The sequence below is a fragment of the Acartia tonsa genome, chromosome 7 (genome assembly GCF_053477335.1).
Source record: "Acartia tonsa isolate MP-2025a chromosome 7, ASM5347733v1, whole genome shotgun sequence".
Lineage (NCBI taxonomy): Eukaryota > Metazoa > Arthropoda > Copepoda > Calanoida > Acartiidae > Acartia > Acartia tonsa.
The window spans coordinates 23,808,579-23,835,848 of NC_137266.1; the positions used below are offsets into that span (position 1 = coordinate 23,808,579).

Below are 27,270 nucleotides of genomic sequence, written 5' to 3' on the forward strand. Positions count from 1 at the left end.
TAAACAGACCAACTGAGAAATATACAATAGATATATGTATGTATTTGTATAGATGTATATTCCAGAAAAATAGTGGCTGAAGCTTAGATATACTTTTAGAAAAAGGATTATTAATTAAATTAATCATTTCTCTCCAAACTCCAAAAGTTATTTCAAAGACCCATTACAGCGTCGGCACAGGGTCCCCACCTGGTGGGCGTAGTTAAATATAGCACGTTTCCCCTCTATTCTTTGATCAACTAATTAATCTAAAAACTAAGTAAAAGTTACAATGATACAATATTCGGATACATATATTTTATTAAAAAAACAATTTTATGAATAAAAACTTGAGTTGCCAAATAAAAACAATTATATAACATTAGCACACATAGATATTAAAAAATTTTATAGGAAAGGTAGAGCTTTTATTAGTAGCGAAGCTACTCTATAATCCACGTTGTCTGTATGTTCAACAGTAAGCAAGTCGGTAACACTATGGGGGAAATGTGATTTTCTCGACTGCTATTGATGATATACAGCAAGAATCCTATGACATCAAATACTTATCAAATCTGTACGTAGTTTTGTCCGTCTACCTGTCGGTTATTCTTCGATAGACATAACCCCTTTTAAAGATTTCGTGATTTTCTTTTAGATTATATACATAGCCTCTCTCTCTCTTTTTTGTTTTTATTGCCTTGACAACTGAACAAATGCTCTATGATTCGCTTTGTGCTGCACTACAGATATTGATGTTGTCATCTTTGTTTTATATACAATACAGTATCCCGTCCAAAATATGGTTCATTTATGCAAAAAAAAGGACCCATGCAAAATGTGATCTGTAATGCAGAAATTGCGATGGTATAAGCACTGCAAAAATTTAAAATTTTCAAAAAGACCCCTTTTTAAAGCTTTTGTACCATCTCAATTTTAAAGATTTGTACAAAATTTCAATTATAGTGTGTCGATATAAACCTAAAATTTTACCAAAAAATAGGGATTTTCATAATTATAACATATCAAGGTGCAGTAAGTAATTTTTGCATTTCAGAAAAAAAAATTAGCATGGGTCATTTCTTTTGCATAAATCAACCATATTAGAAGCCAAAATTTTTAAAAAGACTTTCTAGACGGGACACTGTAATATACAATATATATTTTCTTATTCATTCAGTTTGTTAACACATTCGACAACCAGTGCTTTCAACTCATCAGACTTAGCATTCAGTGTTATAAACTAAAAAAATAGAATTAACAAATTTTGATTTAATAAAATTTTTTTTACATAAGATGACATATACCTTGTTTTTGATAGTGGCTTAGCCCCTAGCCTTTAGGAGAGGGCGGTGTATGTCAGGAATAAAGCCTAAAACTATCCAAAGATATTTCTAAAGATTATTTGAAAAATATAACTCATTTGGACTAGCAATTCCCAAAAGCTTTGCATCAGGCAAAAAAAACTGCTTTATAAACTACTGTTTGAACCAAAGGATATCGCTAACTGCTTAACCTATATGGTTCTCCTTTACAATGTAGCTTCTCATATGTCCTGGGAAGGATTTTAACTATTTTTGGGGAGGGTACCACCACCCCCTGAAGAGAAATTAAACCCAGAAAAAAGGCACTAAACACAACCCCCCCCCCCCCCAGAAAAAATATACCATCACCCAAGAGAAATCTAACCTAGAAAAAATTGACCAACCCCAAAAAAATTTGTTTTTTTTGGAACTAATCCTAAAAAGCATGGCTTACTCTGCCCCCTCTCACTTTACCTCTTAAGTATCCCTAGAGGCCACGGTATTATACTCTTAGGAAATTTTTCTCCAAATTTGACAATTTTTATACACCCCCCCCCCTAGAAAAACGGCCCCCTGGCCTGCCTAGCCGCGGGCGCTCGGCCCCCTAGCCTGCCTAGCCGCGGGCGCTCGGCCCCCTAGCCATATAACCTAACCCAGTCATTTAGTTGGGGGGGGGGGGTATAAAATTGAAGAAAAAAATTCCTAAGAGGATAACGCCGAGGCCACAAGAGGCGTAGCTGTTATTATGAATCAAAGGCAAAACAAATATTTATAAAATACTTACTGGATAAAGCAGAGTGCAGGTGTAGGCAAATCCAATTTTCAGTGTTGGGTGCCACTGGAAACAAGAACCACCATAGCCATTCCATCCAAAATAACCTGAACAGATATTGTACAGTAAATAATCCTAATCCTTACATAAAAGTAACAGAATCTGTGTCTGTCTGTCTTTGTATAATGAAAAATCTTGCTAACCGCTGAACCGAAATGGTTCTTCTTTGCAGAATAGCTTCTCATAGTTCCTGGAAAGGTGTATTACTATTTCAGGAGATAGTACCACCTGTCTCCCAAGAGAAATTACCCCTAAAAAAATAAACCCCAAAAAAGTGGTGGTAACTTTTTTTGACTGTTGGCAAATTGTTTTTTTGCTTTTTTGTAGCGACTTGGTTGTGTTTTTATTTCCGGCACTATTAGCTGATATTCAAAAGCCAAATTGAGAGTCGGATACAGTCCTCACCCCGAGGGTAGAGTTACATTTAGCTTGTACCCGCTTTATTCTTTTACTTTAATATGTTAAAAAAAAAGCCACAAATTCTCCAAGAGTTGGTTGGGTGACTGTAATTACCTATACTGCTTATTACCTGGTTTATCCCCATCAGGCACGCATGCTATACCTCCTTGTGTGAAACTGCTTGGTGCCTAAACAGTATAACTTCCATTATCGGTCTTTTTAACATGAGATGATTTATATAATTTTAAAAAGTAATGCAGGTAGAGTTAACTTATATTGCAATGACAATCAAACTCAGGGTTCTAATGGGACAAGACAATGGCCGATTAATTGATGTACAGCCACAATGATAATGCACAAAATTACTCTTTCTATAGTGAATAATTTGTGATTGAATTGAAAAAGTCCAAAAAGTTTTTTAAAGCCAACGAATGAGTGAATGTTATTATCAAATTTAAGGACCAGTTTAATGAATACTCTATGTTCCCTTCATCACTGAAGTAAACTTGTACGTAAATTGATCAATCCTATATCTTTGTTTTCTAATTGGAAATAAAGAATTTGTTGAGAAATTTAATATAACTTTATTTTCAAACTTACCCCAAACAAATTGAGTTCTGTGGCATTGTCATGCATCTTGCTCCAAGCACTTTCACTCATCAATACTTTTCCATCTTTGGAACAACCTGGATAACATATTTACATTTAGTTCACTTACTGTTCTGTTTCATAACTGATCTAGAGGATAAAAACTAAGGGGGGTGGGGGGCATTGGGACGTTATTACACTAGTCCCTAAAGTTTTATGACAACATTTTCTTATTTGTTGACTTAACAACTTTGGGGAGTTATATTGAATTTTGATTGGTTGTTTCATAAGTAGAATATCCAATCTTTTCAACTGCTAAGTGTAATCTACAGAAAAAATATTTTGGGGAATGTACATTAATTTATCGGCCATTGTCTTACCCCATAATTAGTTTCCATGTAAAAATTCATCTAAAAAATATAGAGGAAAGGGCATGGGCACTTGATAAGATATTTTTATATTCCTAGTTCATATTTTTGTTATCAAGAAATCCACATTGCTTGGATTTTTTTAATCACCTACAAACCTTAAATACTAAGCAACTTTTATGATTTTGCTTCAGGGAACAATTTGCCCAGACATTAAAGTAAGAGATTAGGCACGAGCTATATATAACTATATGAAACAACAGGATTGGGTCCCTGTAACGATTTTAAATTTATATCAGCCAATGTCATAGGAAATATTAGCACATACAAGTCGCTACAAAAGCGCAAAAAGCCATATGCTAGCAGACGAAAAAAGTCCCTACCACTTCGGCTAAGCTGTGGGCTGTGTAATACTTATTCATTTATAGCCACACAAACTGCAAATTTTAGTTGTTCCTTTATTAGCCACTAGCGGCTACGCCCCTAGAGGCCTCTAGGGGCAATTAAATGTTTTTTTTTTATTTAAGATATCTGATCTGAGAAATAATTTGTCTATGTTTGATCAGCTGTTTAAATTCAAATTCATGTGTCTACGCAGCGCCAAGCGCTACGCGGCGAGAATATTTCATTTTTTTGTGATTTCTCTTGGGAGGGTGGAGGTACCCTCCCCCAAAATAGTTAAAAACCTTCCTGGGACCTATGAGAATCTACCCTGTTAAGGAGAACCCGATCGGTTCAGCGGTTAGCGAGATCCTTCGGTACACACAGACAGACACACAGACAGACAGACACACAGACATCCTGTTACTTTAGTATAAGGATAACCGCAGCAAGTTTAGCCATGCCTCTAGCTGAATAATTACCAAGAATTAAAATATCTACATAATTCTACCTTTATTAGCCATAACTACAGCAAGTTTAGCCATGCCTCTAGCTGAATAATTACCAAGAATTAAAATATCTACATAATTCTACCTTTATTAGCCATAACTGCAGCAAGTTTAGCCATGCCTCTAGCTGAGGAGTTACAAAGAATTAAAATATCTACATAATTCTACCTTTATTAGCCATAACTACAGCAAGTTTAGCCATGCCTCTAGCTGAGGAGTTACAAAGAATTAAAATATCTACATAATGCTACCTTTATTAGCCATAACTACAGCAAGTTTAGCCATGCCTCTAGCTGAAGAGTTGCCAAAATTATAAAATTTACATAATTCTACCTTTATTAGCCATAACTGCAGCAAGTTTAGCCATGCCTCTAGCTGAACAGTTACCACCAGCACTTGGATGTTCGCCTAGAATAATAGGTTTATTATTTGTTCTGCAATCAATGTTTTAATCAAATTCTTATTTTGCCTATATTTTCTTTCTAGAAAATATTGTTACAAAATGTGTAATTTCAAAGCTATCTTATTTTTTTGTATATTGTTTTTCATGCAAATACTTTACTTTACAAATAATGCTTTCGTAGTTGTAAAGCTACTTTATAATGCACTTTGTATGTCCAACCGTCATCCAGTCAGTCCTTAACGCTATGGGGAAAATGTGAACTTCTCAGCTGTCATTAAAGATAGACAAATGAAATTTTTGGTGAAGATTTCTATGATATATGATCATCTTCTTTATATATTGTTTGTCGGTCATGCTTCATAATCTTATTTTTTGAGGGTTTAAAGTTTTTTTTACGATTCTTTTATTTTCTCTCTCTTTTTTTCTTTGTTATGACAGCTTAACATCTGTCCCATAACTTTCTTTGTTCGTTTTTTCATTTCATATTTTTGTTGCTTCGCAGCTTATTAATGTTGCCATCCTAGTTTATACAAATAAAATGAAACTTACCAATTCTGGCCTGAGGTTTACAAAAGTACAATAAATCTGTAAACTCTTTTATTTGCCTACAAACCAAATAAGCTTTAAATTGTCACATTTGTTCAAAACAAAAAAGGTTAATACAACTTTTTAAAAATCTGTATAAAAATATTTCAATATTGTATGGAGTGCATTTCAGAAAAATTGATTTCAGGCATAAGTTACAAGAATACCATCAAACATTTATAAGTTTGTATTACAATAAATAACAGACAATTACACATCACTAAATTAGTCATCATGTTGTTTTTTGTAAAAATAAACCAGCTATATTAGTTGCATATACCAAAAGAATGCAATTTTCTAAACTACATGGTAGAAAATTAAAATTCTTTCAAATACAAATCCCAGGGATCGGAAGCCTCACGTAAGCCGCGCATAAGCCTCAGTTTTAAACCTGCTTGTGAGCAGAAAAAAAAATTTCAGAAAGAAGGATTGTCTGCTAAAGAGCCGTTTTATACATCCAGCTGAATTTTATTGTGATAAAATCACGATTTCACTGAGGCTTACACGCGGCTTACGTGAGGCTTCCGATCCCTGACAAATCCTATTGCATAAATAGATATTAAAAGGATAAAAATTCATTTAAATTTCAACTAAAAAACAGGTTTTGATATTAATTTATGAGGTATTTTAAAGCTTTCTTGGATGGGTGAATTTCATCTTCTATGGCCTTTGCTATTGGTTTCATTGTCCATAACAGAGACAGGTTAGGAATAATTCCTGAAACAGATTTTTTATTTTTATTTTATAAATGGAACTAAATTGCTTATAATTATTAGAAAAATGTATAAATAGATATTACCAAGAATAGTTATTTATCGCATCGTGTTATAGACACTTGCCATGGTTATTAAAATAAAAAATTATCACATCGTATTATTAACAGCTTTCCGCGGATATTAGAATAAAAAGATTTAAGATTAAAAGCAATTTTGTTAGCCTTGGGGACTGAAGGCCCAAATAACAAATCTTGTATTAACCCATTAGTGACGAACCGGCTTTTAACGCCCGGTTCCAGAAAATGCCGAAAAAAAACGGTTCTCAGTTTTAGGGTTGCATCATTCTCAGTATGAATCCCCCCTCTACTACCCTGGTTTTCATTTCCCCCTGGAGCAGGCAGATTTGCTTACTTCCGTTTGCCGGTATAGCTCAACAAAATTTGAAAACCAAGAAAAACAAGGTGATTTTAAAATACCCCTCCTAACTTTTTTGTTTATGAAGTAAAGTTAGTGATTTTTTTCGTGAAATTTAAAGTTTATTGGCATTTACATTCATTTGTGAATTCGTTTTATTCAAATTATTATTTTTTATATGATTTTTTTATCGTTTTTTTACGTTCTATATAGACCCGGCTCGGCATATGGGGGGAAAGTCTGAAATTTTCATTACCCGGTTTTACTAATAGATCTTTTTTACAACAACAACAAACACCGGGTTTATTAACCAAAAAGGGGTGGTACCTATAGCCAAAATCTTAAATGTGATATAAATTGTTTTGTATGTTAGTTGTAGCTCTATCAATTACATGAGGTTATGTAGTTTTCAATTACGGATCGTATCGTAGTTTTAAAAAGTGTTCATCTCACTTTGGGCGTTCAAAAATTACATTTTTAATTTTTTGGGCCAAATAACCGGGTATTTAGGTCGCAAACGGGCTTTAATGCCGGGGGAAAGCACCAAAAAACGCCAAAAACGGTTATTAATGCCGCAAGGTTTTTTTACTCGCGCCGAACCGGGTTTTATTGCAACTTTCCTGTGCACGCCACTAGAGCAAAACAAAAAAATTGGAATTCCGTTTTTACCATTATAAAGCTTCCCTGAGATTTTCAGCTCGATCGGTCCATAAAAGTGGCGCTCGGCACTAATGGGTTAATTTTATGCTTTCTTAAATATTTGTGGAAAATAGTCTGTATTACGATGCATAATTTTTCAGTAATAATTGATTCTAATCTAGTGGAAATGTTTATGTTGAACCTGATTCTAATCCAAGGGTATTCTTGAGTCCCTGTGTCCAAATGTACTTGTTTGTCAGCTCCCTAAAGAAAAAACAAGGATGATAAACATCCATATGCAGCGATGAGTACATAAATCATAAATTGGCATGCAAACAAAGTTAATTTCTAATTAAATGTTCAGTCACAGTTATGGAATCTCGACGACAAAGATTTTGTTATCCAATCTTGACAAGTGAGGTATTTTTGGAAAGAGGAATATATATAGAAAACGCCTATGAAAATTAGAAAATCCGCAGAAATCATATTTGCAAGTTATTTGCAAAAATCTGCAATGTTAATTTGCAAAATTAATTTCATGCCTTAAATGACTTATTTAAAAAGAAATCTTTTTATGAAATGTGTTTATCTATAAGTTTAGAACATAATTAAGGCAAAAAAAATTTCTTTAGTGTTACTTTTTTCACCTTATATATGAAAAAAGCAGTTTCTCACATTTTATGATAAAAAAAGGTATAGGAACAAAAAATATGTTTTTTCTTGATGTAAACACAATAATTGGCATAAAATCTATCATCCTAAATGTAAAAATCAGATATAGAATCCTTTTAAGAGCAAAAATAGTGCAAAAAGTAACCAAGACATTTTTGCAAAGTATGAAAATCTGAAGAAAATATTTTTTTTTGATTTTGAAACTATAAAAACTATAAAACAAGTTATAACTTTTTCAATCCTATCATTGATTAAAATGCACTTTTAGGTTTACTTATTACCAAAGTAGCACATAAAAACTCTTTTTATTAAGTTATTAAACAAAATAAATTCAAATCAACAATTAGGCGTTTTTTATAATGCAGTAGACCATTTTGCAGTTTTTTGGCATTTATTTTGTTTAATTACATCATAAAAAGAGTTTTTATGCACTACTTTGGTAATTCTTAAACCTAAAAGTGCAATTTAATCAAAGACAGTGTTGAAAAAACTTATAACATGTTTTATAGTTTTTAATCACTAATTTTATATACATTTATCTGATATGTATATCAAAAGCAAAAAAAACTATTTTCTTCAGATTTTCATGCTTTGCAAAAATGTCTTGGTTACTTTTTGCACTATATTAGCTCTAAAAAGGATTCTATATCTGATTTTTACATTTAGGATAATAGATTTTATGCCCATTATTGTGTTTACATCAAGAAAAATCATATTTTTTGTTCCTATACCTTTTTTTTTATCATAAAATGTGAGAAACTGCTTTTTTCATATATAAGGTGAAAAAAGTAACACTAAAGAAATTTTTTTTGCCCTAAGTATGTTCTAAACTTATAAATAAACACATTTCATAAAAAGATTTTTTCTAAATAAGTCATTTAAAGCATGAAATTAATTTTGCAAATTAGCATTGCAGATTTTTGCAAATAACTTTCAAATATGATTTCTGCGGATTTTCTAATTTTCATAGGCGTTTTCTATATATATTCCTCTTTCCAAAAATACCTCACTTGTCAAGATTGGATAAAAAAATCTTTGTCGTTGAGATTCCATAACTGTGCAGTGGAAGGAAGAAAAAAAATGGCAAAGAAAGATATTAGAAATAATAAAAAATCTGAAAACCTTTGAAAACCTTTATTTTTACAATAAAAGTTCCTTCTTTTAAAACCTACCTGCTAGCATAGAAATTCTTCTTTTCGCAAGAAATATAGGTATCCACATCAAAAACACTGGCTATGTTCTGGTTAATTAATTATCAAATCAAGCATCACTTTAAAATACTTTTAATAATTTAATGCAATATTTAAGGGATATAAAGAGATAAGACAATTACCGATGAATTGATGTTCATCCCCAATGATAATACACAAAATTCTCCCTTCTATTGTTACAATAACTGGTTGAAATTTTGAATACTCAATTAATGAACCGACAATTCAAAATTCAATAAAAGTCCTCAAAGTTTTAATTCAGCGAAAAAAAAGTTTTTGAATTTATTTAAACATAACAAAAACATTCTTGCCATTTTCTTATTTAAAAAAAAATAAAAGGCTTGAAATCTAATTCCTTCTGTAAGAATTCACCCAAAGTGAGTCCTTCTGGATGCACTCTTCGAAATATCTCATTTGCAATCCATCCTCTAAAAATTAGAAATAACAATCATCAATAATAATACATTAAGCAATTTAGGTTGCATACCATTCAAATGATTTTGATTGTTTGTATGTATAACACAATTCCCTTAGAAGCATGACTGTATACACAAAACTACTTCCTTTTTTCTTCAATGACCCTGAAGATTGCAAAAAAAATTGTCTTAGGCAATGTTTGTGCTTTTACTGAGCGTTACAAGCTTACTTAATGTAAGGTTACTTACTTAAAGTACATACATTATTTGTATACCTATGGCGTGGTTTTTAAACACATGAAAACTCATTCTTTTACTTTATTTCAATTCCTCTTCTACCTAGAGTTCGCATGATACTTTCTTCTCTCTGCAGGGTCATCCGGCCAACTTGGTTTCATTCTGGCAAAAAAAAGTTCTATATAAAGTCATCTTTTTCTGGTTATCAGTACAGATAGCTTTCAAGAAGGGAGGGGACATTGGATTGTTTATTACAATATTCCCCAATTTTTTCTTATTTGTTGAATTGACAACTTTGGGGACTTTTATTAAACATTAATTGGTTGGTTTATTTAGTTGAGTGCCAAACGTTTCAACCACTAATTGTAATATACAGAAATGGTAAATTTGTGTATTATTATTAGAAATTTACATCAATTTATCGGATTTGTCTTATCCCGTTAGATTTTGGAGTAGTCTTGCTAATAAAAAGTATTTGCCTGGCAAGTTTATCTCCAATTTTGTTATTCTTGATATTCTGACGGAGAAAGTCGTCCTCCTCTAGAGGATAATTCGGAATATTCAATCCTCCTTCATGCTGAACAGAAAATAGTTATATATCGCATCGTAATATAGACAGTTCTCCTCCTTCGGCCTATGGGGGCTAACAAAACTAGTTTTAATCTTATGAATCTTATTTTAATATTCGTGGAAAATTGTCTGTAATTCAATGTTATGCATGATTTTTCAATATGCCTAAGAACCAATTATAATCCACCAGATATTAATCGGTTTCGAAGCCATTCTGGAAAATAAAGTTGTTATCTTTGTTTAATAAGATGGATCCATTTAACTGCACAAAAGTTTTTTGTCATAAGCTTAAAAATCTCACTAAACGTATTACAAAAACAAAGCCAACACTTAATAAACAAACTGGCAAATAATTTTTATAGCATAGCTTTGCATGATATGCAGATTATACCTTCATAAGATCTTCGATAGTGATATTCTCCTTCCCATTTTGTTCAAACTCTGTTCACATAATTTCTTTCAATGAAACAATATAATTTTAAAGGAGAAGAATTTATGTGATCTGAAAAATTAACTTCCTTGTCCCTTTTAAAATTTTGTTTTTAAACATTTATCGCCCCTGCGGGGTGACCTAATTTTGCGGGGCTCTTATAATCTTAAATTAACATATCCTAACCTAAGTTAAGTTTCTCGAAACCTATTTTTTGTTATAAAAATTTATTTTTTAATATTTGTTGAAATAATTTCCTGGCCAATGTTTGGCAATTTTGTCTTGGTACTGGATCCATCCTTTATCCACAGCTAAACAAATATCTTTAGTAAAAACTTTTAAAAATATCTTCAACAAAATACGAATAATAACATCTATAAAAAGCAAAGCTCTATAATCAGACGGAAAAAAAATCTTTAGGGGTCAATTCTGTTAAAGGATATACTTACATTTAAAGGACTTGATTATTGAGGTGATTCGCCTAAAATATTGTACCTTGTTGACCTATGAACATCCAATTAAAAATTCATTTTGCATGCAAAGTTTGAAGGACATACCCTACTTATAGAACAGTCTCTCTTTAATAATCCAATAAATATTATGTAAAAAGAGATAAATACCAATTGCCATCATTATAGCGGTAAGAGTCTTGGTATTGCTGTAGACAGTTGTCAAGGAGTCTCCATTAAAACCATTGGATTTATCCAACCTACAAGTATATGTCGTCTTATTTTATCTAACATTTTCACAATAGATATAGAATACGTGTTTATTGTGAGATATGCTTGTGTGGTATCCGCCGAGGATAAATGGCAGACACCGGAGTTCAATTAGATTACGGCAGTGTGACAGACGTGGACACCTTACTATAGAGAAGCTACGCTTCTCTAGCTTTCACTAGATAATGATCAACATCTATTTTCAGTTGTCACTTTATTGAAGGGTTAAGAGATACTGAAGCTATATACAACAAACAATAATTACATGGATAGGAATAAATAATCATAACATAAAAGCATAAATAATACATATACAATGGTCAGTTTGGGCAATAATGATTCCCCCATCCCTGGAAAGGGTGGGGGAGAATTAAGAATACAGTTAACCATAATAAACATGACAGATTCAATCATTAATTCTAAGCGTAGGGAGGGGGTCACTAGACCCCTTCCCCAGGACTCGGGGGAGGGCCATTGACCCTCCACCGAACCCCAGATCAGGGGTGCCATAGACATGGCTCACGGTTGCCGAATACCACAACTCTCCCCTCAGAAGGCTGGGAGGTGGTTTCCCTGCCAGACTTCCGACAGTGGTTGAGGCCTTCGGCCCGCTCCTTAGGGCTAAAATATATACAAACGATAATGATTCAATGGAATCCTAGTGGTGAGTATCTTCTTAGGGTTGATGGGCTCCCAATGTGGGATAGAAGGCAGAGGCTGACTTGGGTTGGATACGTTGGTCAGCGCCGGCAGGTATCAGGTTTGCTGGTGGCACAGTTGTTGCTGGAACGGTCAGCAGTGGGGCCTGCTGGTTGTTGTTGGCAGCGGCTGGGGCACTGGCTGCCAGGTTGATTGTCTGAGCAGCGGCCTGTCCTCCTGAGGGGCCGCGGGGTCTGCCTGAGGGCGGTCCTGGCCTACCTGGGCGGTCATGCCCGCTGTCAGTTGATTTCATAGACACCATTTCCTCGGCTGCTTCCCTGCCGATGGGAATGGCATCCCAGTCCACTGAAAAGTCCCGGGACTTGGCATGGTTAAGCCTGGCTCTAGCCAGCGCTTTCCTATATAAAGCTGGATGGTACAGGAACACTTGTGATATCGCATTCAGGGCTGCCCGGACTCCTCCCTGTGCTGCTGCCAGAGAAATGATGGTTAGGTCCCCCAGCAGTTTGAGGATCAACAACAGCAAGCACAGTATGGCTGCGCCATCTCCCCACTCGTGGATGGCTTGTCTAAATCCTGCCCAGACATCCAGGGCTGCCTCTCCTTCCTCCGCCAGTCGGTCAATGTTGTAGGACACTATCCCATGGTCTCCTGTGGCCGAACAGCTGCCTTGCTGAACGCAGGAGCCATAGGATAGGCCGGTCAGCATGGCACTCTTGTATGCTGGGAACGCCAGCAGTTGTTGCCAGTCGTTCAACTCAGCCTGCGAATACAAACCACCTGAACTGAAGTCATCTAAGGGTTCTGTCAACAACTGCTTAGGCGTATCCAGCGGGGGTGGCCTCTTCTTGGGAGCAGGGGTTAACTCTATCCAGCCTTCCTCCGCGTGCACAGTCAGGGGGTAGGTGGAGGAGCAGGGAATCTTGGTGGCGTGCTCACTGTATACCCGTGTCACAGCGTCTACAAAACCTGTGGGCTCTACTGGCACTTTGTCCCAACACTCCTTGTGTTCGCGGACAACGTACTTGTGCCTTTGGCAGGTCAGCTGCAGCAGGATGTCTCCCCTCAGTACCGAGAACGTGCTCCCCTGGACACGCACCGGGTGGGCCGGATCTAGTTGCTGGAGCTTCCAGCAGTTGGCCGCTACTTCTTCTGCTGCAGTGCTTTTCATGCGCGTTTCCAGGGTAAACCCAATATAACCTGCATGGATCTGTGCTTGAAGGGGAACGTCAACATCCCTGGCCGACACTCTGGGCAGCGCAGCCGCGGCTGGGTCAGCTGCCACGAACAACGCTGGATGGTTGGTGGCATGGGCCTCGAAGTCGCAGTTCACAATCGAGGTGGGGTTGGTCATGTTGATGAAAAACTGGGCCTGATGGTCAACCAGATATGCGTCCATCACCAGGCTGGGCTGGAGGCTGCGGATCAGCCTCAAGGGGCAATCTCTTCCCATGTGATCCCACACGTAGGTTGCTTCCCCAGTGATGCAGGACAGCTCAGAATGGGGACACTCTAGGGTCAGGTGGTCAGACTGGGACTCCACCCGTCCATCCTCCACCACATAGGTCTCCTCCTTGACCAGCAGCCGCCGCTCCTGGAGCACTAATTCGTTGCGGTATAGCTGGCCCTCAAAGTGGACGTCCTCCCCCTCGCAACCCACCCCCTTGGGGCTGTTGACGAGGGCGCCCACCATGTCGATGGTGAAGAACAGGGGGTGGTTCAGCTGGAACGTCAGTGGCTGGGTCTTGCCTGGCAACGTGTATACTCGGTTCCTGGCCAGGTCTCGGCACGCTTCTGGGTCTATCTTGGTTGGCCTCATGAGGGTGGGGACCGAGGTCACCTTGAGGTGACCCCATACCCCACACCTGAATGTCCACTGGGACACGGTGAGCTGACAGCTGAACCCAGTGGTTTCCCTCACCTTGACTTGCTGCAGGACGTGTACTTCATGGCCCAGGGGCACCTCCTGGTGTAGGGGCTCCGTGTCACACATCTTTTCTTTATTGTAAGACGTGACATGGGTGGGGTTGGCACAGTCCCACCCCACCAGGACGTAGCTGGTTGTAGGCCACACGGCTGCCAGCAGGAGGCCCCACACGACCATCCACCAATGGGAGAGGCTTCCAGGTAACCATCTTCCTCGTACACGCGGCTGGGGATCTTCAGCTCTGGTCACGGCTACTTCTTGGGGCTGGACACGGCTGGGCTGCTCCTGGCTAGATACAAATTTCCATTGAGCGTTATCTGTATGCGGCCGAGGCACCCCAATACCCTCCCCAATGACAGACTGGCAAGCGACTGGCACTTGCCTGGGTGTCGGCTCCCCTAGCCCTAAGTGCTCCCTTCCCTTGTCCAAGGCATGCCCAGTGGCATGGGGCTGAAGTGCATGTGGCACAGGCTCGCCCTTACTCACTGCCCTCCCCTGCCCTAGGAACTCAGGTGCATGTGGCACAGGCAAGTCCTTATTTTCCCAAATTTCAATCTCCCCAGCCTCAGGTGCAGGGGGCACAGGCAAGGCTGGGTGTTTACAATATTTTGGATACAACACATTTAACAAATTCAACTTATCCTGATGTTGAGCAGCTGGGTTCCCTTGGCTGGCAGGGGGCTCTGGATGGCATGTAGCTGGACTCTCCCTGCAGGCTGGTGGCGCTGGCTGACTGGGGGTGACGGGTGTCACCCCTTCCTCTGGGACCGCTGGCTCGTTCCAGGACTCAGGTCTCTCGGTGGCGGCGACGGTTGTCGCCCCAGACATCAGGTTGGAGGCTGGCTCGTTCCAGGATCCAGGTATCTCGGTGGCGGCGACGGTTGTCGCCCCAGGCACCAGGTGGGAGGCGCTGGATAGCACCCCCCCATCATCCCAGGTGGCGACGCCGGGTGGCGTCCCATACATCGATGCAGAGGTGCTGGCTAGCACCTCCTGCCTCTCTCGTTCAGCGGCTGCCAGGGCCTCCCCATACACCGTCTCAGGGACGCTGGGCAGCGCCCCTCCACTCTTGCTGGGTAGGCTCAGTCGGGCAGGTTCCATCATGTTGAGGCTAAAAGGCTGGGGCCTCAGCACCTCTGGCTCGGCTATGTTGTTGAGCTGTATCAGCTCTGGCCCCAGATGGTTAAGACTGAAGCCTAGGCCAACCCGGTTGGGTTCAGCCGCGCCGCCCAGTACGTTGATCCTAGCTGGGACAGTCCCAAACTGCGGCATCCCATCGGCTCGGTCCGCAGCTCTGGGGGCGGCTGCTTGCTGTGGTGGTGCTGGGGGCGCGCTCCCTTCCATATGGGCCACTCTGCTGGGCTTCCCTGGAGGGGCACCCTTGTCGGCGGTGCGCCTGCGGCTGGCTACCTGGGCCCAGTCGGCTCTACAATCGGCTGCCGTGTGACCGTCATAGTGGCAACGCTCACACTTGGCAGAACGGTCACGGCGTGGCTGGGTGCGTCTCTCCTCTAGGCTAACTTCCACAGGCGTTGGGCAGTCTCGAGCTCGGTGGCCTCTCCCCTGGCAGCGGTAGCAGCGGCCTGGAACCTTGTCATCTGGAGCGACCTTCCCCATCTGGTGGAGACCCGGAGCCAAGGAGCCAATCTCCATTGGCTCTGACTCGTCATATTGGGGCAACTGGATGCAGGCAGATCCAGTCAGCCCGTCGGTCGAGTCCACTAAGCACACACCTTCCTTCAGCTGCTTAGTAACCATGGTCACGGTGAACATGGCCTTACGAGTGTACTCAGGTACACTCGTAATTTCATGGTTCATCATGAGGCGTTTTACGTTGGCGTTACGAATTCCACGATTTAATTCGTCCACCAACAACTCAAGATCCTCATGGTTGTAGGCGTCCCTATACAAGGCGCACTTAGTTGATATGTACGCTTGTATAGGTTCTGTCGAGTGTTGCTTGTAATCCCTAAACGCTTGTTTAAGCGTTTGGGATTCAAAAGCAGGGCGAAATAGCAACTCACACTCGGTCTTGACCTGTTCGTAGGTCAAGGCTTGGCCTGCCTCGCCAAACAGATGGGACGCCATTTCCGCCGCTTGCCCTACCAGTGACAGTAGTAGGGCGTTGCGGCGGTTGAGGGAATCATGAGGTGGTACGCGGTAAGCCGCCCATGACATCTCAAGTCTGCGGATATGTGCCGACCAGGATTGCTTGGGCGGCCCTCTAAACTCCGGCAGATTGCTCAGCATCAGCTTGCGGTACTCGGCTGGGGCCGGCTGAGGGTCATCCTGGAGCCATCCTGGGGCTTGGTCACCTCCTGGGGCTTGATGCTGGTCCATTGGGTCAACGGTGAAACGGCGGGCACAAAGTTATACAGTACTAAAATTGAATGGTTTGTCACTTGAGGCTTCCTAGCCTAACAGCCAACACTGTTTGTATCACTAGGTTGGGCGTTTAGTTACAAAGATATAACTTAGCTGTACTTATCACTAGTTAGGTGTTGAGGTTGTAGGGTAGGCTGGTAGAGGTAGATAGATGTTGAGGGTCTGAACTGCTGTCAGGAACTGATTGGGTTTTCCCTTACCACACTAGAGCTAGAAGGAAAGAAACTTGCAATTCTTTATTTGCTAAAAATACCCCTGTTAAATGCTATGGAGTAGCTCCGCTCTGGTGTGAGTGTGTGTGTGTGTGTGCGTGGAATCTCCTGTCCTTGTAACGCGCGTTCGCGCCGTCAAATCCGCGCACACGGGGAAAACGCGCTCTCACCCCTCAACTCGCTCTCTCATTGGTCCGCTTCGTCCGTTGGATTTATGATATTTTCCGCACTCTGTTGCGCTACCCGTGAATGGTGCTCTGTGTATCCGATCGCTAGCTCCACACTACAGACGGACTTAGTCTAGTGTGGGTAGGAAGGGGGAAGCGCGTGAGGGGACGGGGGTAACTCCGTCCGTTCCCCCTGTGAGGGAGGGGGGTAACTGTGTGCTGGTGTAATAGGGCCTTTTCTTCTTAATCTTAGGCTTATCTATTATATCACCCTGGTTGTATTTGCCTTCAATGGAGAGGGGCCCCTCCCCTTCCCTTGGAATAAGGGGTGTATTGTTATTGTGCTGTGGGCTTGAGATTGTTTTGATTATATTACATCTAGCTTCTATTTTTGTCCTTATCACAATTGCATAACAGATTTGTTTACCAACTCTGTTCTATTTTTAGCTGTTATCACAATACACAGTAATCCAAGCCTGTTCTATTCTTAGATTTATCACAACACAACAATTTGTTTGCCAAGCTTTGCTCATAAATCTATTGTTTGGCCATCACACTAGGGTGGTAATCCCTGCAAATGTGATATAATATCTGTTTTCTAGATGGGTGGCTGCGTTGTAGCTTCTCAGGATACTCGGGGTTGACGTAGTTTTTCTCTGTTCTGGTGCACTACACTCGTATGTTAGCTCGCAGCTTGCAGCTATGTGGCATGTTTCAGCCTATCGGCGGCAGGGAATGTCCCGTCCTGCTAGCGCCGCTGATCCAAATCCGGCTGATGGCGGCAGGGAATGTCCCGTCCTGCTAGCGCCACTGGTTCGGATCCTGCTATTTCTTGCAGTAAAGTTGGCCTATTTTCAGCCGTTTACACTTATTTGGCTTGTTTCAGCCGGTCCGCAGGCCTGTTTCAGCCCTTTTGGCGCTCAATTCTCCGTTAGATATCAGCGCTGCTCGCGGTTATTCGTCAGATTTCGCTGTCTCGCTTCCACAACTGCCGGATGCAGAGTTAAACTTTGCTGTCCAGGGTGGGTAATTCAGGTTGCTTGCGTCAGTTTTGCCAGATTCACTGCTGGGAGTACCTTAGCCTCAGATGCGCGTCTGCTCTACACTTGTGGTTCGCCGTAATCTCACACAGCTGTCACCAAAGTTGTGGTATCCGCCGAGGATAAATGGCAGACACCGGAGTTCAATTAGATTACGGCAGTGTGACAGACGTGGACACCTTACTATAGAGAAGCTACGCTTCTCTAGCTTTCACTAGATAATGATCAACATCTATTTTCAGTTGTCACTTTATTGAAGGGTTAAGAGATACTGAAGCTATATACAACAAACAATAATTACATGGATAGGAATAAATAATCATAACATAAAAGCATAAATAATACATATACAATGGTCAGTTTGGGCAATAATGATTCCCCCATCCCTGGAAAGGGTGGGGGAGAATTAAGAATACAGTTAACCATAATAAACATGACAGATTCAATCATTAATTCTAAGCGTAGGGAGGGGGTCACTAGACCCCTTCCCCAGGACTCGGGGGAGGGCCATTGACCCTCCACCGAACCCCAGATCAGGGGTGCCATAGACATGGCTCACGGTTGCCGAATACCACACTTGCATATATCCTGATAAAATGTTTCTACAAACTGGCTAATATAAAATTCCCACATCCTTCTTACCTAATAACTTTACCCCATCCCCTCCCCTGACCATGGAGAAACTTATTTACCAATATCTGATTGCTATATAGTCGAAAAAAATTACCATAACACAATATCCACGTATTTGATATCCATTATTTTGGCTTATTTCGCAAAAGCTGCAAAAAAAAATGTGGATTGCTAAACATTGGTTTAAATCTAACTTAATCTTTCCGTCCGTGTTTTTTCCTGCTTTTATTAGAGATAGACTACCGAAATGTTTAATACATTGTTTATGCTTTAAAAGATATAGACGTTATTCGTTTCAGGTTTCGTGATTTTTTTGAGTTCTCATAAGAACTAAAAATCTTTTCTATAACTCTCCTTGTCTGTTTGTCCATTACATGATTTATAGCTTTACTACTTATGAATGTTGTCATCCTTATTTTATGCTAGAGCATTACCTTCCCCAAAGATCCACAACCCTTTCTCCATCCACATAAACACACAACTGAGAGTTCTCCTCACAACCAAGCTCATACTAAAAATGGATATATATTCTTAAATTTTGCATCTGCTCTCTAATAATGTGAAACTTCCAGAGTAAATAAATAACAGTAATATGAATCCGACTCCCTTTACCCCATCCCAATCCCTCTTACTGGTTGAACGGACTGACCAATAAACAATTTTGACGACAACTTTTCCCCTGTCATATTATCCAAGTATTTACTCTACATCAATTAATCAAAACCTTTAATTGCGACAACTGTTATTACACAGAAACTCCCAATTTTTAACAACCACAACCAAATAAGAAATCAAATGTTAGGCCAAAAATTTGGAAATTAGGACACTAACCAATACACTACAAGGAATAAGATACTTAAAATTAAGGTCAATGATAAATAACCCCTCCCTCTCTCTCTCTCTCTCCTATCAAAAGTAGGCAATTAATCAGGGATTAATTATTTGATGTCCTTTATTTTTCTTTGTGTAGAATTTTCTATTAAATGATATAATTTTACAGTATAACTCAGAAATAGTTCTTATACAACATAAATGAAAACCTATTAAAATCCATTATGAAAAAAAAATATTTTAAAATTTTTAAAGTTTTCAACTATTTTATTATTTATGCATGTTAAATTATCTTTAATCAATTTATGTATTTAAGTATTTATAGAGATAAGACACAACTAAAAAATCATAAGGAAAAAGGATAAGAGGATGAATACTCACCCCTTTTTCACGGTAAAATACTACTTCCCCATCCCTAATTTTTTAAAGAAAATTTAGCAGACGAAAATCAAAAGCCGCCCAGGGCTTTTTGTATGTCAATCATAAATAATAATGTGAATAAAAAGAAAAGCGATATTTAACAAACAGCCGTGGACAGTCAGAATCAGCTGAATCTTTATTATGAAAAAAATTTCACCCTTTTTAGAAATGAAAGGATTCATCTTTCATGCACAAATTTTTTTAAAATAAAAATAAATTCTTTGTAATTTTTAATTAAAACATTAAAACGACAATATCTAATAGTAAAAAGTAAAAACAAATATTTTTTTAGATGTTGTTATTTTAGTATTTTTTTTTATATTTAATAACAAAATTTTCTTTTTATTTTTAATTTAAATATTATATTCTAATTATTAAACTTTACATATTAATTTTGTAATCCTCCCATTTGAAAATTGGTGGAATAGCAATAAAATTTAGAGCGGCAACAGCGCTAATTAGGCCCCTGGGCCCACTGCCTATTTTCGTCTTCTAGTTGCTTCGATTCCTCTCTTTTATTTTTTTCTCTATGAAAAAATCACAGCAACATAAATAATGTAGTCAAGCAAATATTTTGACCATGGCAACATTAGCCAAGTTAGCCATGTTGGCTCTTATGTTTGAAGCTGCTTTCCTTAGTGTAGCCCAAGGATATAAATGTAAAGTTGCTGGTCAAGGATTGACCTGGAATTTTGTTGCTGGAAGAGATATTTTCTCTGTAGGTATTGCCACTGAAAAATCATGTAGGCAACTTTGTTCTGATAAACCTGATTGCAAGGGTTACTCCTGGAGGTATGACCATGTTATTGGCTGGTGTTATGAGTTTGCAGAACTTGAGGGTATCCATATCTGTGAGGACTGTTTCAGTGGCACCCTCCCAACTAGGTTTATTGGAATTTGTGATACAGACCCTGAAAATGTAATGGATGAAGTTTTAACTTCCTCTGATGAAGAATGCCACAATGCTTGTACAGATACTGCAGGCTGTATGGGCTACACCTGGTTTCATCAATATACAGTTTTACCAAACTATTGATTTCTGTACAGCGAGTGTGCAGATATTATATCTTGTGATGGATGTTCTGGCGGATCAATGAATTGTTTTAGCCCTCTTCAGTGTTTTGACTATCTTATTCTTGACTCTGAAAAGAGAAATGAAAATTCCACCAATGCTTGGGACTGTGACACTACCTTAAATCCACCCTATTCACCCAAATACATTATCAGTGAAGATTAGCAGGGGCCTGGATACTATCGATTTGTTCCACCAGCAGGACTTAAAATGGCCACAAAGTCTCCTGGACCCTTGCACTGCTCAACATGGGGTGTTTTATATATATCGGATGAAAGCAATGTTATGGATGACATGAATGTTGGTGATGAAGTTGAGGTCAAAGTTTGTAGTGATACGGAAAGTGAACCAGGCTCTTGTGACTCCCTATTCATAAACTATTTTAATATAATGATCACTAAATGTCCAGAGGACTACTTTGTGTATAAATTGCCTAATGTTAGATGCGCTTCAAAGTTCTGTGGCTCATTTGAACCATAATTATATAAGTTTTGCATGGTCAAATTATTTTTCTGTAACAAATTAACTTAAAATTCAATATTTAAACTTTAGAAATAAATTATACATTTATTTAGTGTTATTGATAAGGAAAATTTCTATTAATGGCTTAAATATTATAAGTCTGGTCTAATTCTCTGTCCTTCATTATGCCTTTGAATACAAAGCTCCTAGATGATAGGGGAGCAGTCACTAGTACTAACATATAGAAATATATCCATAAGTAGCAAAGCCGCTCTAAGATCACAATACAAAATGGCTTCTTTAATATTTCAAATGCTATTAGCTGAAAAGACCCAATACAAAATTGGGACCGGGTTCTTGCCCTGAGGGGAGAGTTACATGTAGCCCATGACCCCTCTATTCTTTTACTAAAAGCTCACATTAAATTATTATGTATTTTCATATTTTTAAACTAAACTTCATGTAATTTACAATCTTTATACAGTTCAAAATTGAATTTTAAGCAATAAAATTTTTACTAGTTTTTACTAGCCTAATATTGTCTTTTCCCTTTAGATACCTAAAAATTATACTTGTCATTCTTGTTGTAGAATATTCCTTTTTAGTGTCTATGACAGTTTGACAGAAGAGCACTTTTCCCTCTGTTTATTTAAAAATGTTTTCTAGAGGAAAGGAGTCATAGATAAATGGATGGGTAAATTGGTAAAAATTTACTACGCCCCAGGAGGCTTCTTGGGGCACTTTTAAAATAAAAATTTAAAAATAGATTTTTTAGGGGGGGGGGTTCACTTTATGTAGGGGCGATTTTTCTTCTTCGGTTGGAAGTAGCCTCCCCCAAAATAGTTATAATCCTTCAAAGGTAATGAGAAGCTATATTGAGAAGTCAAACCATGTAGGTTCTTCGGTTAGCAAGATCCATCGGTACAAACAGACAAAAAGAAGGATTTATTCAAAAGTTTTTTTTATTTATCTGGCCCCTTTTTGAATAAAACATGACTTTTCTATCAATGCAAGACAAATAAATAAACAGAATAAAAATGCATTAATAACAGGGCGTTTTTCACATAGGAAAATGATGATTTCTTTTTGGAGCATAGCAACTCCTAAATCTAAATATTTACATATATATCAAATTATTTTTATTACTTATATATTTTACAAATTCAGAAGAACAGACAATTATAATAATAAAATATCCTGATTTAACTGTTCATCAAATGAAGTGGCGGAATTACAAAGTAATTAGAATAATATTCATAGAAATCTTTACACAAAAAAAACAGTCAGACAATATCTGTAATAGCGGTTAAAAAAGCCGTACAAACGGACAAATTAAGTCATATATTTTACTTCGATCTAGTCTATGAATTTTAGAAAAGTGTGTGTTTTTAATGGAACATAGCCATAAAAAAATTACACAAAAAATCTAATCTATCTTAATAAAATATATATTGAAATATTTTGAAATCAATGTCCCTAGCTGTCACAAAGATTAATAACTTCCAATTATATATTTCTACATGAAGGGAGGGGACATTTGGCTGTTTATTACACTAAGTTTTATAATAACGTTTCTTTATTCGATGGCTTAACAATTTTGGGGACTTTAATGAATTTTCAACCAATAATAGAATAAATGAAAGGGGTTACTTTATGTTCAAACTTATCGAAAATTGTCTAATACCTTTAGGTCCCTGTATTTCTGCGTATTTCAACGCAATTTTGCGTAGCAATTCTGCCACTAAGATCTTTTTCTAATACTATTATATTATTGCTGTATTACAATTAAACAATTGCTGCGTAACTATAGACCTAATTTTCCTTGCTTAAACAGTTTTTGTCTGAAACTTCTAAACCGATTGAGTTCTCTATTTTGGATAAGCTTCAAATTTATGTCATTATAGTTTAGGTCACTTTATTTTTAGATTTAAGCCTTAGGATGGTTTTATACTATTTTAATACTTAATGTTTAGTTAACCCTTAGATGCTAGGGGCGCAGCTGCTAGTTTGATTTAAAGAAGTATAAGACTTAGGTGCTTTTGCTAATAACTAAATAAAAGTAAACCACCAAACTTTCCTCCTCCCGCCCTTTTTTTCATTTGGAGAATTTACAAATTTCTAGTCCAAGACTATTTCCTTTCGAGATTTTTTAACTTTTTTTTATTACTAACCTAATATAAGCTTTTTTCCTTTATTTATTTTGTTTTTTTACCTTCTTTTTGAAGAGATCTTTTACACGTTCATAGCCAGCAGAAACATGGCCTTCAACTATAACATTTTTTTATACTTTTTTTAAAATTACAAAAAATATTTTTTGGTATTAACTCCCCCATCATCAAATACCCCTTGAGGCCTCTAGGGGCGTAGACGCTATTGTATGTTAAAGTAGTAGGATGTTGGAAGGAGTGGACATTCGGCTGTTAATTACACTATTGAATAATACACAGCAACGTTGTTGAAAATAGACTATCCAAGGAAAAACACACAGCTCAATTTGTAGGAATATATTTCGATTAAATCACATCTAATCCTTGTAAACCTTCTTTATCATGGTTCTTTACTGTACAAAGGTTTGTTTGAATTACACTATTTTTGTGTACCATCATTGGTAAAGTACACAAATTTATCGGCCATTGTCTTATCCATTTAGATCCCTGTATTTTCATAGTATTCCAAATTAACTATCAACTTTCGTGCTAATAATCAATTGATCTAACATTTACAGTGTCATGATGACTGTCTGTCTTTCATTTAATCGTTAATGTAAAAATCAACTTACTAATGAAGGCTGATGTTTCATGAATCTTCATTTTATATTCTAAAAATTAAGAAAAATTTTCTTTTTATTGGTTAAATTATATTTATTCTATGTTTTAAAAAAGTCTTAGGGTTTCCGAATCAAGCCCCGCCACGTGCAAAATTAACATTATGAACTATCTGTTGGAAAACAAATGGAAAATTGGACATTCCTTACATGTAAAAAAGCTTCACTTTTAGTCATTAAAGAACCACTATAAAAGACATACTAAACTCAAAGTACATGTACTAGTGTCTATGTGTACTACTACTATGGATTGAAAACTTTTGGGGAGGTGTGTCCAATTTCTATCATTTGGGCATTAGAAAAACAGGGCTAGCTTTTAAAATTTTTTTCGGTTAAAAAATTGCTCTTGTCAAGATTTAGGCTGTTTTCAGAGAGGGATGTTGGCCGAAAGGAGAAATTACCCACCACCCTTCCATAGAGGATTATTTACCTTTTTCAAAATAGCTTAAAACCTACCCTGAACCAATTAAAAAACTTCTTAGGAAATTTTGAAACGTTCGGTCCAGCTGTTTAAGAGATATACATGCATACAGACGGACAAATTTAAGTAAATATGATTTAGCAAATAAATATTATTTTGTAATATTTACCCTTCTACTATGTGTATATAGTAGAAGGAAGGGAGAGGACATTGGGCTGTTTATTATACAAGTCCCAAATGTTTTACAATAACGTTTTCTGATTCTTTATATTAACAACTTTTACTAAATTTTGATTGGTTGGTTCAATAAGTTGAGAGTCCAAACAATTCAAACACTAATGTAATCTACAGAAAGGCGTAATTTTGTGTATCATTATTGGGGATGTACATCAATTTATCGGCCATTGTCTTACCCCTTTATATCCCTGATATAGTGTAATGTTTTCCTTTTTAACCTCCATAAAGTACACAATAACACTCTCCCCTATATTATAGTAAAAAATATTAGTAGATATAGCCTTTATTAATCAGGGATTTAAAGGGATAAGACAATGAGAATGAATTGATAATGTACAAATTTAACCATTCTGTAGATTACATTAAGTGGTTGAAATGTTAAAACACTCAATTTAATATCCCCAAAGTTGTTAAGCCAGCAAATAAGAAAGTTCTATTATAAAAAATTGGGGACTAGTGTAATAAACAACCCAATGTCCTCTCCCCTCCCTGCTTATCGATCAATATTATGTTGTATCAGAAGATGCGTGCAGAAGGAAGATGTACAGAGGAGTAGGGGTTGTATTTGCCAGTAAAAAGAATTGTTTTTTTTGTATTTTCAGCAAGTAAAATAAGTAGGGGTAGACTCTATGGATGTGTATCCACCTCCTGTTAATGAAATACCCCCCAACCTGTTATCTGTATTATACCCCCCACGTTTTTGTAAAACCCTGTTTTCTCCACTGTATTGTAAAATTCTTTCTCGTATTCATTCGAATCCGGTGGATAGGAACCGGTTCTCATCCATACGAAAAAAACTATGTCTAGCATCGTATTATATCCATCTTTCTACGAATATAACAATGTACAATCAAAAGATTTTTTTTAGCCGGTGCCTTCGGCACCTCGGGGCTAAAAAAACTAGTTTTAATCTCATAATTGTACATTCTATATCCGCGGAAAGCCGTTTATAATACGATGCGAGAAATAACTATTCTTTCTCTCTCTCTATCTATAACGCCTAATTCAATAAAAAAAAATGAGTGAAAGCCCTAATAAAACTGCGCTGTACAACTGTACAATGTTTTCTCACTTTTAAATCCTTATGTAAAAGAAACAGGATGTCTCTTTGTCTGTCTGTGTGAAAGGAAAGAACTTGCTTACTTACCGCCGCACTGGACTGATTTAGTTCGCATTTACAGTAAAGCCCTATACAGGTCCAGGGAAGGTTCAACAATATTTTGAATTAAAACTATTTTTTTCAATATGTAGTACATTATTTTGGTGTAGGGAGGGTCATTTTTTCTAGGGGCGATTTCTATTTGGAGGGTGGTGTTACCCTTCCCAAAAATAGCCATAAACCTTCATAGAACCTATTTGAAGCTACCGTGTAAAGGAGAACCATATCGGTTCAGCGGTTAGGAGATTCTTCGGTACAGACACATATATAGACATTACTTTTACATATAATATAAATCTAACATCTGAGTTACAGACGAACATACAAAGTCCTTGAGTAGCTGCGCTCTTAGAAATTGAAATAAATCATTTTTAAGCTATGAATAGATGAAAAATGAGGGTGTTTCAATGACAACTACCCTGTTAAACTTTTAGCCTTCTGTTGACATGCGTTTTCAATAATTTATGTCGACTTTTTTTCAAATAGAAGATATTGTGGCTGACATATTATCGACATAATGCTAGTCTAATGACATTATATCCACATAATTATGTTGTCGATATAATAAAATATATAATATTTCAACAGGGAATACTATTAGAGCGTATTTAGTGTCTTTGCAATGTTTAGAAATATAAAGTAGCAATAAAAAATAAAAGGATGTTTTTGTCTCTTTGTGTTACCCCTCACAAAAAGTTTTTAAACTTCTCATTTTAAAACAAAATTGAAAGTGGAGCCTTTTAGGGGCGTAATATAGGGCGCAACTAACTTACAAAAGAAAATCTGGCTCTAATGATTTGATCATTTATTATATTAAACATTGTTTGCTAGTGGCGAGGTCTCTGGTAACGTTATCCCTCAGAAAAATAGCTTAAAACCAGCAAGCATTATCATTGTGCACATACACGGGTGGGGGGGGGGGGGTATTCAGTCTAGCTGTCTAAAGGTACTTTTGGTGGTTTTGTTATCCCATAATGTTCACAAAAATGGATATAGAATATACGTGGATATTATGACACGGGAAAAGTTTATCGTCAAATTAGTTTGCTAATATGAACATCATTGATTGGTCAGTTTGTCCATCCAGTAGGAGAAAATAGGAAGGGGTAAAGGGATGAAATGGGGGTTATTGTTATTGTAGCCAGCTACAAATATCACTAAATGACAAACTGGTTTAAGATCCAGTTAATAATAAATCCATTACTACAAAGCTCTAGCCGTAGTAGTAAAAACACTCAAAGAAGCCCAAAAAATATATAACACAAAAAAATATTAATAAAATATTATTTTGTAAATCATTCTTTAGTAACTACTTTTAAGTTTTAAATGTCCGTCCGACCTCACGTCTTTTTGTCTCTTTAAAATACGGATTGAAAAAACGTTAATTTCTCAGCTTCAAAATAGACAGCTAAATGTTTGGGGCAGATTTGTTAAAGCTATGTTTATAA

General features: G+C 37.5%; 2 protein-coding genes across 2 annotated transcripts; both read right to left on the reverse strand.

Moving 5' to 3' along the window:
* Positions 1 to 749: 749 nt before the first annotated feature.
* On the reverse strand, positions 750 to 10,685 carry LOC145325100 (uncharacterized). The gene is made up of 13 exons (XM_080167946.1): positions 10,615 to 10,685; positions 10,133 to 10,230; positions 9,756 to 9,815; positions 9,356 to 9,428; positions 8,962 to 9,029; positions 7,320 to 7,381; positions 5,986 to 6,065; positions 5,313 to 5,367; positions 4,694 to 4,768; positions 3,115 to 3,200; positions 2,645 to 2,702; positions 2,068 to 2,162; positions 750 to 1,222 (listed from the first exon to the last, which is right to left on the reverse strand). Exons 1-13 carry the CDS (start codon positions 10,618 to 10,620, stop codon positions 1,148 to 1,150), a joined length of 891 nt encoding a protein of 296 aa, XP_080024072.1. The 5' UTR covers positions 10,621 to 10,685; the 3' UTR covers positions 750 to 1,147.
* A 202-nt stretch (positions 10,686 to 10,887) lies between these two features.
* On the reverse strand, positions 10,888 to 24,002 carry LOC145324463 (beta-lactamase domain-containing protein 2-like). The gene is made up of 5 exons (XM_080167050.1): positions 23,961 to 24,002; positions 23,394 to 23,449; positions 18,831 to 18,907; positions 11,274 to 11,362; positions 10,888 to 10,964 (listed from the first exon to the last, which is right to left on the reverse strand). The coding sequence occupies exons 1-5, from the start codon at positions 23,989 to 23,991 to the stop codon at positions 10,888 to 10,890; spliced, it is 330 nt and encodes a 109-aa protein (XP_080023176.1). The 5' UTR covers positions 23,992 to 24,002.
* Between the last annotated feature and the right edge of the window lie 3,268 nt (positions 24,003 to 27,270).

What these genes read in the sequence shown, in the direction of transcription:
- LOC145324463 (XM_080167050.1), bottom strand. Translation starts at nt 23,991, where the DNA reads ATGAAGATTCATGAAACATCAGCCTTCATTA. An exon ending in GTTGTGGATCTTTGGGGAAG is followed by an intron (nt 11,363 to 18,830) that starts GTAATGCTCTAG and finishes ATATACTTGTAG; the next exon opens with GTTGGATAAATCCAATGGTT. An exon ending in CGCTATAATGATGGCAATTG is followed by an intron (nt 10,965 to 11,273) that starts GTATTTATCTCT and finishes ATATTTGTTTAG; the next exon opens with CTGTGGATAAAGGATGGATC.
- LOC145325100 (XM_080167946.1), bottom strand. An exon ending in ATTGGAGATAAACTTGCCAG is followed by an intron (nt 9,816 to 10,132) that starts GCAAATACTTTT and finishes TTTTTTTGCCAG; the next exon opens with AATGAAACCAAGTTGGCCGG. An exon ending in TGGGTGAATTCTTACAGAAG is followed by an intron (nt 9,030 to 9,355) that starts GAATTAGATTTC and finishes TTAATTAACCAG; the next exon opens with AACATAGCCAGTGTTTTTGA.